This window comes from Urocitellus parryii, chromosome 3 (assembly GCF_045843805.1).
Source record: "Urocitellus parryii isolate mUroPar1 chromosome 3, mUroPar1.hap1, whole genome shotgun sequence".
Taxonomy (NCBI): domain Eukaryota; kingdom Metazoa; phylum Chordata; class Mammalia; order Rodentia; family Sciuridae; genus Urocitellus; species Urocitellus parryii.
This window is the reverse complement of record NC_135533.1, coordinates 145,715,667-145,729,110: the sequence shown is the minus strand read 5'-3', so window position 1 is coordinate 145,729,110 and position 13,444 is coordinate 145,715,667. Positions and strand designations below refer to the sequence as shown.

General features: G+C 41.1%; 1 protein-coding gene across 2 annotated transcripts in view; it reads right to left on the bottom strand.

Moving 5' to 3' along the window:
* Rnf10 (ring finger protein 10) overlaps nucleotides 1-13,444 on the bottom strand; it is a 36,669-nt gene that overhangs the window by 9,517 nt on the left and 13,708 nt on the right. For both annotated transcript variants that reach the window (XM_026403385.2, XM_026403386.2), the window contains exons 3-10: nucleotides 11,465-11,664; nucleotides 9,527-9,617; nucleotides 6,736-6,920; nucleotides 6,520-6,656; nucleotides 2,885-3,045; nucleotides 1,986-2,111; nucleotides 1,329-1,599; nucleotides 983-1,116 (exon numbers count right to left, since the gene is read on the bottom strand). In XM_026403385.2, coding sequence (XP_026259170.1) covers nucleotides 983-1,116; nucleotides 1,329-1,599; nucleotides 1,986-2,111; nucleotides 2,885-3,045; nucleotides 6,520-6,656; nucleotides 6,736-6,920; nucleotides 9,527-9,617; nucleotides 11,465-11,664 — 1,305 coding nt within the window. The remainder of the gene's footprint in view (nucleotides 1-982; nucleotides 1,117-1,328; nucleotides 1,600-1,985; nucleotides 2,112-2,884; nucleotides 3,046-6,519; nucleotides 6,657-6,735; nucleotides 6,921-9,526; nucleotides 9,618-11,464; nucleotides 11,665-13,444) is intronic.

The following is a 13,444-nucleotide window of genomic DNA, read 5'->3' as shown; positions in this document are numbered from 1 at the left end:
CCCTTTTTATTTTGAGTCAATCAAAGCTACCTAGAGCATCACTAAGTTGCTGAGACTGGCCTCGAACTTGCAGTTCTCCTGCTTCAGCCTCATGAGTTGCTGGGATTATATAGGTGTACACCACTGTGCCTAGCTCCCTGGCCTTTTTATTTTTTACTTTTGAACAGGATTTCCCTAAGTTCCTGAGGCTGGCCTTGAACTTGCAGTCCACCTGCCTCAGCCTCCTGAGTTGCTGTGATGACAGGTGTGTGTTACCACACCCAGCTTCTTATTGTTTAAGAAATATCCTAGCTGAAGCCAGGTACAATGTTGCATGCTGGTAATCCTAGCGCTCAGGAGGCTGAGGCAGGAGGATCAAAAAGCCAGCCTCAGCAAAGCGAGGCACTAAGCAACTCAGTAAGACTTCTTTCTCAATAAAATACAAAATAGGGCTAGGGGGATGAGGCTCGGTGGCCAGTGCCCTTGAGTTCAATCCCCAGTAGCCCCCACCAAAAAAGGAAAAAGAAAAAATATCCTAGCTTAGAGGCCCTCAGCAACTTACCAAGGCCTCGTCTCAAAATAAAAAAAGCTTGGAATGTAGCTTGGTAAAGTGCATCTGGATCCAATCCCAAGTACTAAATAAATAAATGAGGAATGAGAAGAAATCTATATCTCAACACAACAAATGTACCCGAGAAGCAGGGGGCATAGAAAACTGACTTACCAAAATGCTGGCACATTAAGGAAGAACAATCTAATTTAAAAAAAAAAACAATTCACAGCACCATCACCAACAAAAACAGACTTCAAAATACATAGGGCTGGGGGTATAGCTCACTAGAATGCACAAGGTCCTGGGGTTGATCCCCAGCCCATCACGCACACAAATACATCAACTAAAGGCCTTGAAGGTTTAGGAACTTAGGCCAGCTCAGTCTACTCTAAATAAATTAGTTTAATGTTGCTTCCCAAGCACCTCCTCTCCTAAAAGGCAAGCCCTTACCTCAGACATAGAGTAACCAGCAATCTCTACCACAGTCGCTGAGATCTTCTCTGGGCTCTGTTCCAGGCTGCCATACTCCCGCACGAGGCAACGTACATTCACAGGGTGCAGGAACATGTGTTGCCCATCCTCGGCTGAAGACAAGAGCTTTATCAACCAACAGTCTCTGCCAGCCCTCAGCACAGACCCTCTCATTGCTAGGCCCCTCTCCTTCCCAATGCTGAAAGGCACAGCTAGCTATCCAACCCCCAGGACCAGGAAAGAACCATCTGCTCAAAAATCCAGGCCATCCCTCTCAAACATATCTATGGCAGGAAACCCCGTCTTCCTCCTTGGGGCCCCTCACCTTGGTAAAAGTAGTAACAAGGAGAGCTGCTCAGGTGTGTAAAGCCTGGCTTGGTGATGGGTTCCTGCTGGCTGGACTCAATACGAATGGTCCCTTCCCCAAGATTGTCAGCAGCTAATTCCAAGTCATCACAGGCCTCTGACAACCCCTCAGGCTCTGGTTCAGATACTGCTTCCTCTTCCTCTACCAGAGGGAGAGCAAGAGGATGAGAGTCCAGAGAACAAACTTCTGTGGTTTCTTCATCAAGAGCAGACAGATACTCTAGAACACCCTGTTGGAACAAACTCTAGGTCAACGGAAAGTCTATGTCCTGTTTTCAAGAAGTAATGCAACGGACTGGGGTTGTAGCTCAGTAGTAGAGTATGGGTGAGGAACTGGGATCCATCCTCAGCACATGAAAAAATAAAGGTACTGTGTCCATCTACGACTAAAAATATATTTTTTTAAAAAGCAATGTGACATAAGGAGGAGACCATAAGAAGCTCCCTAGATGTTTATCATATCAACTTAATATCCACAGTAAAAAATTACAAACCAAAGATAGTCATAGTCCACTCTCCTCCAAATAAAGTTGAGGTTTCACAGCAATACCTACCAGCTTAATAATAGCAACTGAAGAATGGCTGTCACTTAAGACTATAACAGGGGCACACTAACCTTCCTGGGTTGAAAAACGGACTCCTTCGCCAAGGGAGCCATCAGCACCAGTTGTTCCAGAGCAGCCACAACACCAGTGACCTTCTCTCTGCTTTCACTCAATCCTGACAGAGCCTCTTCCCGAGTCTAGGGCCAGAGAGACCAGAGAAGGTTAAGTTTCCAGAAACATACTCAGTGTGGAGACCAAGGACTCAGAATCGCCCTTCAACATGAGCTAAAGATGGAATGGACTAGGGCTATACCTCAGTGGTAGAGCATTTGCCTCACATACGAGGCAATGGGTTCGATCCTCAGCATCAAATAAATAAAAATTTTAAAAAGTGGGGGACTTCTTCACTTGGGTAATTCTTGCTACTTAAAGGATCCTCATCAGGTATTGCCAAGGCCCAAATGGGCAAGCACTAATACTTTCTCCACATTTCTCTCAAATAAAACATCTCTAAAAACAAATCTAAAAGCCCACCTTGCTTAACTAAGAGCAGGGCTAACCTAAGAAACCCTACTGTCATAATTAGTCATAAAATTTGATAGGTAACTAGAGATTTATCCCAAGTACTTTTTATTTGAGAAAGGATCTCACTAAGTTGTTTAAGGCATTGCTAAATTGTTGAAGCTGGCCTTGAACTTGCAATCCTATCTCAGCTTCCCTAGCCAGTGGAATTACAGGTGTATACCACTATGCATAAAATCATTTGAACTATTCCTTTCAGCTCTAGAAAAAGCTTGAAAAACTTCAGCTCTTCCTTTCCATTACAACACGAAGTCCAGAGCAGAATGCTTTTTTAGCCATTCTGGTTTATTAGCCTCAATGTGGGGTTGAAGTACCTAGGTCCCACTGTCCATCCCTGAATAGAAAGGTTTACCATCTCTGGCTTTTAGTTTCTAATGCATCCTCTGACCTTGAGTTCCTGGATAGCTGCCTCAATAAAGCAGGACTCGGGAGTGTGCTTCTCCTCTGCCAGTTGCTGCTCCAGTGCTACTTTCTCTTCCAGAACTACCCGGTGCAGCACCTGTTCCTTAGAGGCCAACAGTAACTTGGAATACTGGCTGTGCTGTTCATCTACAAAAAAGTCAGTAACATCACAAAATGCAACACTCAATGTTTGTGACACTGTAAACAACTTTCTCACACGCACCTTTTTTTCCTAGGATTAAGATGGGAGTAATTTAACCTAACTTCCTGAAAAATAATTTAACAGAAATCTCAAAATAAGGTTTATAATTGACCCTATAACACATGTCTAAGAGAATAGAGAAAGTAATCAAATGTTTATTGTATAATGTTTAATTACAGCATTACATGTAATATCAGAAAAGCTAAAACCAATCCATAAACCCAACAATAACAAATGGTTTGTTACATGATGAAATATTTATAGAGAATTCCTCTGACACTAGAAATGGTATTCTAAGAGAGCAATTAGTGAGACTTGGAGAAATACCTACATTCTGTGAAAAATGCAGATGTCAGATCACTCCAATCCAATCTCATAGAAATATACATACATAGAAAAAAAGTTTGCATTTAACATTTTGGGGCACTTTCAGGTAAAAGGATAATAAATGACTTCCTTTACTTCCTTCCCCCATAGTTTCTGTACTTTTACAAAGTTTTAAAAATGTTATCTTGACAGTGGCTTGGGAGGCTGAGTCAGGATTCCAAGTTCAAGGCCAGCCTCAGCAACTAAGTTAGGTCCTAAGCAACTTAGAGAGATCCTTGTCAAAATTAAAAATTAAAAAGAGCACAGGGATGGGAGAGGAGAGGAGAGGAGGGGGGGATAGGAAGGGCAGCACAATACAATAGTCACTAGTATGACCCTATGTATAAACGTGGCTGTGTAACCAATGTGATCCTGCAATCTGTACACGTAGAAAAATAAGATTACGTACCCCATTTGAATCAAATGTATGATATGTCAAGATCACTGTAATGTTTTGAGCAACTAATAAAAAAATTAAAAAAAAAAAAAAAGCACAAGGGATGTAGCTCAAAAGTTAAGCACCCCTGGGTTCAACCTCTGGTACCAAAAAAATGTTATCTTGAGACCCTCTTAAAATGCCTTAAATATTTGCCTTTCCTATCCTGGTGCCATTTAAAAGATACCATTTACAAATTTGAAATGTAGCCTTCAATTTTTTTCCTATACATTTATACACATGTTCAGAAAAAAGGGTTTCTTAAAAATGATAAATTGTGCATGTTGTTCTGCAGCTTATTTCTCAACATGTCTTTAAAAATCTTCTATGTTGAAACAGATCTACTCCATCCTCACCTTCCAGTATACAATGATGAACTATAATAAAGTACTTTTCACACATTAGATTACTGTCAATTTCTCACCATTACACTGTAACAAAAAAAAATCTTCATGCCTATTGTTAAGAATTTTATGTACTAATGTTAGATCAACTATTATAACTATCTTTAAATCTTACAAAATTGCAAAAGCCTGTTATTAATTTACATTCCCAAGAACTAGAGCCCCCACTTTCCCAATTCTTTACAAAATCCAGTGTTACTAATATTTTGCGGGGGGCAGTGAATGCAAATCTGATGGACATCTCAGATATGTAGAAGTGGGTTTCCTTTACTGGGAAATGCTGTGTTACATGCTTAACTCATTCTTCCACTGAGTTAAAATAATTTATAGAACATCTCTATGTTCTGGACATTAATCTTTAGAGCACCCTTGGGTTCAATCCCTCGTACAAACACACAAAACAAACATACCAACCAGTCTTACTTTATAGCATTTATGGTTTCAGCCTGGTTCAAAAATGAGAATAATAAGAATGTACAAAGATAAAGTAATCAAATGTTGTCTTAGGGCTGGGGGGGGGGGTGTGTCTAGCTCAGTGTCAAAACATCAGCTTAGCATAATTAAGGCCCTGGGTTCAAACCCCAGTACCAAAGTTAAAAAAAAAAAAAAAAAAAAAAGATATCCAATATTTTGTTTGTTTAGATCCCTTTCTTCTTTAGTTTTTTTTTTTTTTCTTTTTTTCTCCTTTGGGACTGGGGATTGAACTCAGGGGCACTCAACCACTGAGCCACATCCCCAGCCTTATTTTGTATTTTATTTAGAAACAGGGTCACACTGAGTTGCTTAACACCTCGCTGCTGCTGAGGCTGGCTTTGAACTCATGATCCTCCTGTCTCAGCCTCCCAAGCTGCTGGGATTACAGGCGTGCACCACTGTACCCGGCACTTTAATTAGGTTTTGACTGCCATTCATTCCCCCCAACCCTATATTTTCTTTTAAGGTTTAAAATTTTTGGACTTTAAGTTCTTCAAGCTATCTGGAAGTACCTTTTATGACTGGTACAAAACTGGTATCTAATTTCATATTTTACCATGAGATCAGTCAACTGTTTCAATACCATTGAGAGTTCCACCTTTACCCTAAAGATTGAAATGTACATATCACACACTCTTATCCTGATGGCCTTTATGTGTGTCTACCAATGGCCTCTTCTTTTAGACTACCGAGTTCCTTGATGACAGGTGCCAAGACTTGCTGACTACGGAACCCCCAAGACTGGGCACAATACCAAACATTGTGCAGGAAAGCCTGGAAAAGCCGGGTGTGGGAGTACATGCCTATAATCCCAGCTACTCACAAGGATAAGGCAAAAGGACTGAAGTTCAAGGCCAACCTGGGAAACTCAGTGAAACCCTGTCTCAAAATAAAACGTAAAAAAGGACTGTGGATATAGCTCAGAGGCAGAGCACTTGCCTAGCGTGCACAAGGCCCTGGCTTCAATCCCCAGTACTAAAAACAAACAAACAAACAAATAAACAAATAAATAAATAAAGCCCAGTAAAAAGAAAAATTAGAGAGATGTGTGTATGAATGAAAGAAATCTGAAACCAGAGTTAAACCACTCCATGCAAACTCTAACCTACTAGTATTCTTTCTTATTACTTTTAAAATTTATTTATTTAATTTATTATATCTTACTGGAATTTGACTAATCTGGAAATGCTGGAACTAGCTTGCCCAAAGGCTAAATTTCTTCTTTTTTTTTTTTTGTCAATACAAACTATTGGGGCTGGGGATGTGGCTCAAGCGGTAGTGCGCTCCCCTGGCATGCGTGAGGCCCGGGTTCGATCCTCAACACCACATACAAAGATGTTGTGTCCGCCGAAAACTAAAACAACAAATATTAAAAAAATTCTCTGTCTCTCTCACTCTCTCAAAAAAAAAAAAAAACAAAAAAAAAAACTATTGAACCCACCCAGAGGCATTCTACCACTGAGGTACATCCTCCATCTCATCCTTTCCTTATTTTATTTTTTTGATCAAGATCTTGCTAAAAAAAAAAAAGAAAAAAAAAAAAGTAAAAAGATCTTGCTAAATATCCCAGGCTGGCCTCCAATTTGCCATCCCCCTACTTCAGCCTCCCAAACAGCTGTGATTATAGGTGTGTGCTACCACCTCTAGTTAAAGGCTCAATATTTGACGCTATAAAGATATTCAATAGTTTTAAAAGAGCATACTTGAGATTATCTGCCCCCAAAATCAACAGAACTCACCTCCTAGATGAATAGGGTGATCTACATTCATCCACTTGGATTTGGGCAAGGCCACCAACACTCCTTTCTCCCTCTTCATCAGCTGCATTGTAATGGTATCACCGACAACATACTGTCGAGATTCTGTAGCAACAACACTGTAACATGGATATTTAGGTGAAGCAGAACAAGGAGAAGGCTGACTGAGGTCTAACCCAATACATAGCTCCATCTTACCTCTTGAGATCCTTCTTATGCACAGAACTATAACAGATGGGACATTTACTCCAGGTCTTTTCACTCAGTGAAAGATAGTGCAGGATGCATGCCCAGCAGAAGATGTGTCCACAACGGGTTATCTTGGCTGCAGTAGGTGGATAGAGGCATATTGGGCAAGACGGCACTTCATGGCTACAGATGCGCTAAAACAAAATGCCACAATTTCATTACTTCTGGAATGACTAAGAGCTGTGAAAGTTAAAAGTCTCTCCTCTCTCATCCCCACACATTTGTACTCAACACATCTTTTTTTTTTTGGCACTGGGTGCTTTACCACTGAGCTACATCCCAGTCCTTTTTAAGACAGGATCTCACTAAGTTGCTGAGGCTGGCCTTGAACTTGCAATACTTCTGCCTCACCCTCCCAAGTCACTGTGATTATAGGTGTGTGCTACTGCACCTAGCCACTCAACACACCTTTATGTAACTGCCTAACAATGTAAGTATACAGTTGACAGCACCTTTTTTCTTTTCTTTTTAGCACCAGAGGATTGAACCCAGGGGCACTTTAATCACTAAGTCACATTCAGAGCCCTTTGTATTTTTTTTATTTTGAGACAGGGTGTCGCCAAGTTGTTTAGGGCCTAAATTGCTCAGGCTGGGCTGGAACCTGCAATCCTCCTGCCTCAGCCTCCCAACCCACTGGCAAATGACAACACTTTAAGCAAATCATTAAGAAAACCAAAGGGGGAGCTGGGGATGTGGCTCAAGCGGTAGCGCGCTCGCCTGGCATGCGTGCGGCCCGGGTTCGATCCTCAGCACCACATACCAACAAAGATGTTGTGTCCGCCGAGAACTAAAAAAAATAAATATTAAAAATTCTCTCTCTCTCTCTCCTCTCTCAAAAAAAAAAAAAAAAAAAAAGAAAACCAAAGGGGGCTGGGGATGTGGCTCAAGCGGTAGCGCGCTCGCCTGGTATGCGTGCGACCCGGGTTCGATCCTCAGCACCACATACCAACAAAGATGTTGTGTCCGCCGAGAACTAAAAAATAAATATTAAAAATTCTTTCTCTCTCTCTCTCCTCTCTCACTCTCTTAAAAAAAAAAAAAAAAAGAAAACCAAAGTAATGATTTAATAAAACAAATACATAGCTGGCTGCAATGGTACACACCTGTAATCCCAGCAACTCAGGAATCTGATGCAAGAGGATCATGAGTTCAAGGCCAGCCTGAGCATTTAATCAAGATCCCATATCAAAATAAAAATAAAAAACAGCTGAAGGGTGTAGCTCAGTGGTAGAGCACCCCCTGGGTTCAATCCCCAGAACTGCCCAGTATTGGAAGGAAAAGAAGAGAAACAAATACATAATGGGTATTCTGGAGGCTTTACATTAAAGGAAAAATATGACAAGACATATAATATTTTTTTAAAAAATATGTAGATACATGTGGGAAGCCATTCTAACACGTGATTGGGTGACTCCCGTTAAGGGTCTGAGGCGCTTTGGCTGTGTCGAAGCTTTCCCGGCCCTTTCCTGATGAGAGCCCATCCGTGTGGGGGTGTGCCTGACCACTGACCCCGGGGACCCAATCACTAACCCTGACCTTGGAGTGCAGCCCCCCCTCAACCTTCATTGGATGGAATTCTCCCCTGAATCTCTTGTTCCCCAATAAAAGGCTACTCCAGGCGTGTTCACTCTCTCTCTCTCTCTCCTGCTAGCCCTGAGTAATCCTTGCTGCCCTGCTGGGCGGTTAGAGGAGCGAACCAGAGAGGGGAGCCGTCTCGGACCTAGCAATAGAAATAAGGTAACTGAGTCTGTGTGTTTTATTTCGATCTCTTCTAACCAACTTTATGCCTAGAACCTCATTAATGAAACCATTGCGCAGGCTGTGTGGTAGAGATACATATATAGAAAGGCATTGAGAAAGGTCCAGCAGAAATCTACCAGTAATTTCCAAAACACTTTAAGATTTTCACTTTATATTTTATCAGTGTATATCATACACACCCACACCGCACACCCCACCCCCCCAAAGGTGCTAATTAACCCAAAGGTGCTCTACCACTGAGCTATATCCTCTTATTTTTTTGAGATAGGGTCTTGTTAAGTTGCCCAGGCTGGCCTCAAACTTGCAATTCCTCAGTCTCAGCCTGAGCAGCTAAGATTACAGGCGTATTATGCCACCATACCTGGCTATATTTTTGAACCAATACATATATAAAATTAAGTTTTATAGACCTTCTGTCATTCTCAGATGATTTTATAAATTTTCACAATAGTGAGCCCAAGAGTTGGGTACTTATTTTAAAAAAGAGAAAAAGAAAAATATTTGTAATTTTCAAATTTAGTCTATATTAGATTCCCTATTAGGATCGACAGGGAGACACTGAGAGTTCATAACTTCAGTTCTAAACAAATAACAGTAGCTTTGATGGAAAATGCAGCTGTGTGCTAATTTGACACTGATTACACAAAGGGCTGCCAATGAAAAAATGTCCACATAATCGAGCTCCTCTGGGTAAGGAGGGAAATTAAGAGTCTCTCTCTAGGTTACTACTTCCCAGTAGTAGCTGGTAGACAGATCTGCTTATATACCTTTGGATCAGAGCCTTCTACAATCTCCTAAGGCCAGACCAATTAGTAACAAACTCCAGGAAGAACCAGGAACTGACCTCTGAGAATGTCTATCATAAGGCCAGACAGAAAAGGAACTCAATCAGCAGTTAACACAGCCAGCAGATGCTTTGTCACCACTGTCTCTATTTTGTTCTCTCACCCACAACTTAAAAACTTTTTGAGCTACTTACCACTTGTTCCACAAAGTCCCAGTTGACTAAGGTATCAGGATCAGCAAAATGAGCTGTGTAGTCTTGGTCTTCAGACACCACAAATTGGCAGCTAGAAATAGGGAAGAAAACAGAAAAAAGGCCGACTGTGAGAATCGCCACATCCTCAGCTGAATTCAATCATCTCTTTATTTAGAATCAAATGTAAGTCATTAGCAGCCCTGATTTGTGAAGCACCATCTTCACAATGCCTCAATTCCGAACCCTGAACCCTGATTCTGGAAGAAACTCAGCAGACCAAGGTCCAAGGCCAGCCAAGTTCTCTGTTGGTCTCCTTTGAACTAGAAGTAAACAGATTTCCTCCTTCAACCCCTGGAATCCCAGAACTCATTTTCAAGGAAGCTGAAAACTGTTCTCAAATCATCTGTGATCAGTTTTATAAAGCATACAATGGTTACTTCAGTCTCAATACAAGGTCAAACCATCATACCTAATGCCACACATGAGAAAACAAAGGGGAGCTGGGATGGAGTCATACACCCCTAGTCCCAGCTACTCATGAGGATGACATAGATCACTTGAGCACAGAAGTTGAAGGCCACTTGGGCACCAACACAAGATCCCATCTCAAAAAGCGGGGAGGAGGGCTGGGGTTGTAGCTCAGTGATAGAGCACTTGCCTAGCACATGTGGGGCACTGGGTTCAACCCTCAGCACCATATAAAATAAAGTATTTTGTCCATCCATAAAAGTGGCAAGTGCAGTTGTACATGCCTATAATCCCAGTGACTCAGGAGGATCGCAGTTCAAAGTCATCTTCAGCTACATGGCAAAGTCCTGAGCAAAAAACTGTCACAAAATTTTAAAAAATAAAAAGGGCTGGGGATGTGGCTCAGTGGGTGAGAGTCCCCTGGGTTCAATCCCTGGTACAAAAAAAAAAAAAAAAATGCAGAGGTGGGGAAAAGTTGGGGATTTAACTCAGTGGCACAGCACTTGCCTAGCACATGCAAGGCACTGTTTTTGATACTCAGCAAGGAAAAAAAAATGGAAATCAGTATTTCAGCAGATGTCTGCTAAGCATTTCAATCTGTCATTAAATTATTCCTTAAGAAATTTCCTCTTGGGGTCTGGGGATGTGGCTCAAGTGGTAGCGTGCTCGCCTGGTGCATGCGGCCCGGGTTAGATCCCCAGCACCACATAAAAAGATGTTATGTCCGCCAAAAAAACTAACTAAATAAATAAATATTAAAAATTCTCTCTTTAAAAAAATGGGTAAAAAGGAGGAAAAAGATAGGTAGAGGCCTCCTTTAAAAAAAAAAAAAAGAAATTTCCTCTTCTAGGGGCTGAGATTGTGGCTCAGCTTGCCTCGCATGTGTGAGGCACTGGGTTTGATCCTCAGCACCACATAAATAAACATAATAAAAATATCGTGTCCAACTAAAAAAATATATATAAAAATATAATTTTTTGTGTGTGTATACACACACACACATACCCACACACAAAAATTTCCTCTTCTAGCCAGGCACAATGGTACACATCTGTTAATTCCAGCTACTCAGGAGACTGAGGCAGGAAGATTACAAGTTTGAGGTCCTATCTCAAAATAAAAAATATAAAGGGGTGGGAATGTAGCTCAGTGGTAGAGGTCAAGGGCATGCTTACAATGTTCCACCCTAGGCTCAATCCCCAGCACCAAACCAGGGGGAAGAAAAATCTCTTCTTTATAAGGAGATTCAAATCAGATCCAATTCTACTTTTTCCACCTTTTCAATATACTAATGCCATTTATTAAAGCACCAAAAACATCTACTTGGAAAGAAAATGAAAAAGGCAAAAAAAAAAAGAGGCATCGGTTTCCTTTCTGCCTCTCTCCTATAGTTTAAAGGAGTGCTCCTCCCAGCAACCCAACTATCTCAAGTCTCTCAATTCCACTTTCTCCCCGAGAAGCAATACTTACTTGGCCTGTAAAAAGAGTTCCTTGTTAAAAGGCTTATGTCCCCACTTGTTCCTTTTTCCCCAGCTGCCATGTCCACTGCCTTCAAAGTGACCTGTCTGGCCACGAGGTTCAAAAGTGAAATTCAACAAGTGATTCAGGTTGATCTTCTTAGGACCAGAGAACTGGGCAGGGCTAAACTCTGCCCGTTGAGCCTCTGCTACCTAGGGAGAATTAAAGTGTTTAGGATCAGGACAAAACCAATTTATAGTAGAAACCAGCACAAACCCTCCTTTGACACAGCTTAAAATATTAAAAAAAAAAAAAGACTTAAATATTATCTTCCTAGGAGGAGATAATGCAAAACCCTATTCCAGACCTAGATGAGAGTGAAGGGGGTCGGGGGAGAGCCTTTAACATTCCCATTACTTATTTAGTCTGCGCTTCAGTTTGGAATTGTTGAAGACTGAAATTATTTAGTTGGCGCTGCTAAATGGCAAATCAACCATTAAATGACAAAGCCCAGCACAAACTCCTCCTAGCTATCTTAAAGCTCAAAGATCTGTTTACTGGATTAATCTTCCCATAGTCCTATAGGACTCCTAAACCTCCATTCTTCTGTCTTTGTTGTTTTGTGGTGTTGGGATCAAATCCAGCACCTTCACCATGCTAGGCAAGTGCTCTACCTCTGAACTAAAACCTGAAGTCCACACCTTCATTCTTATTAGCTATTTGTTTTGAGGGTTTTTTTCTGACACAGCAAGTCTGTGGAGTCACCCTCTGGAGGCAGTCCAAAGGCCACTGTAACTGCCATAGGTTTCTGGATCCTGCAAGAGACTTCCTAAGACCCACACTGCTATTCCTGGTTAATTAAAACTGACAGAATTAGAACACCTAGACAGACCACCTTTGTGTCCAGAAATAAACCCAATCAGCAGATTCAGAAACAGTTTACAAAGTAGCAAAAAAACATATATAATAGTGCTGCATACAAAGATGAAAGAAATGTCAGGACACATTTCAGTCTTCAACAATTCCAAACTGAAGTGATAAAGGTAAGTGCTAAGACAGCTAAGTACATTTCTCACCCCCGCTTTCCTATTGAATACTATAAAACATTCTGCCATATCAATATCAGTATACTATCACTTTACGTGGCTGTATATCATTACATAATATGGGCATGCCATATTTTAATGCCTTATTTATGACAGTGTAATTTTCCCACTATTACAAATTGTTCTAATAATCACATTTGTGGATAGATCTTTGTACACAAATATGAAGGCACCTGAAATTTATTTATGCATGCATGCATGCATGCAAGGGATCAAATCCAGGGCCTCACACGCGCTAGGCAAGTGCTTTACTACTGAGTTATACCCCTAAACTCCATTTATTTCTTTTCAACATACAGTAATAATTATTGGGCCAAAGGAAATACAAACGCAAGCCTTTTGCTGCTTAGTCAAATTACTGTGCACATCCATGGTGAAGATTCTAAAGAGTACAAAAAGGAAAACTACATTCTATTCCAGAGGCAATAAATACTCCGAGACATTTTATGTATACAGAATCATAGTACATGACCTTTTAAAATAAATATAACAAAAATAAATAAAATAAACATAAGCCATGGCACACCAGACAACTTTCTTTTTTACCTTAACAACCTATCTTGGAGCTTGCCCCACCCTGTTTATGTAAATCACCACAGGAAGCACCAGGCTTCCCAGATCATCCCCTTATCTCTTGTGCCCAGGACTCTGTCTACATGGCTCTGATCTCCCCTAATTAGTCTTCCATCCCCAATGCCCCAAACTCAGATCTGAGAGCTTGTGCTCAGTCAGCAAAACCCTACCCATTCTCCATCTTCTGTCTTCAACTATTGTCCTCATTGGTTCACTTTCTACAGTACCATCCATGTCAATTCCTGATCATTTGCCCAAGATGCTAACCTATCAAGTTCTCTTCCAATCAACCTGCCTCACCCCATTTGAGGCA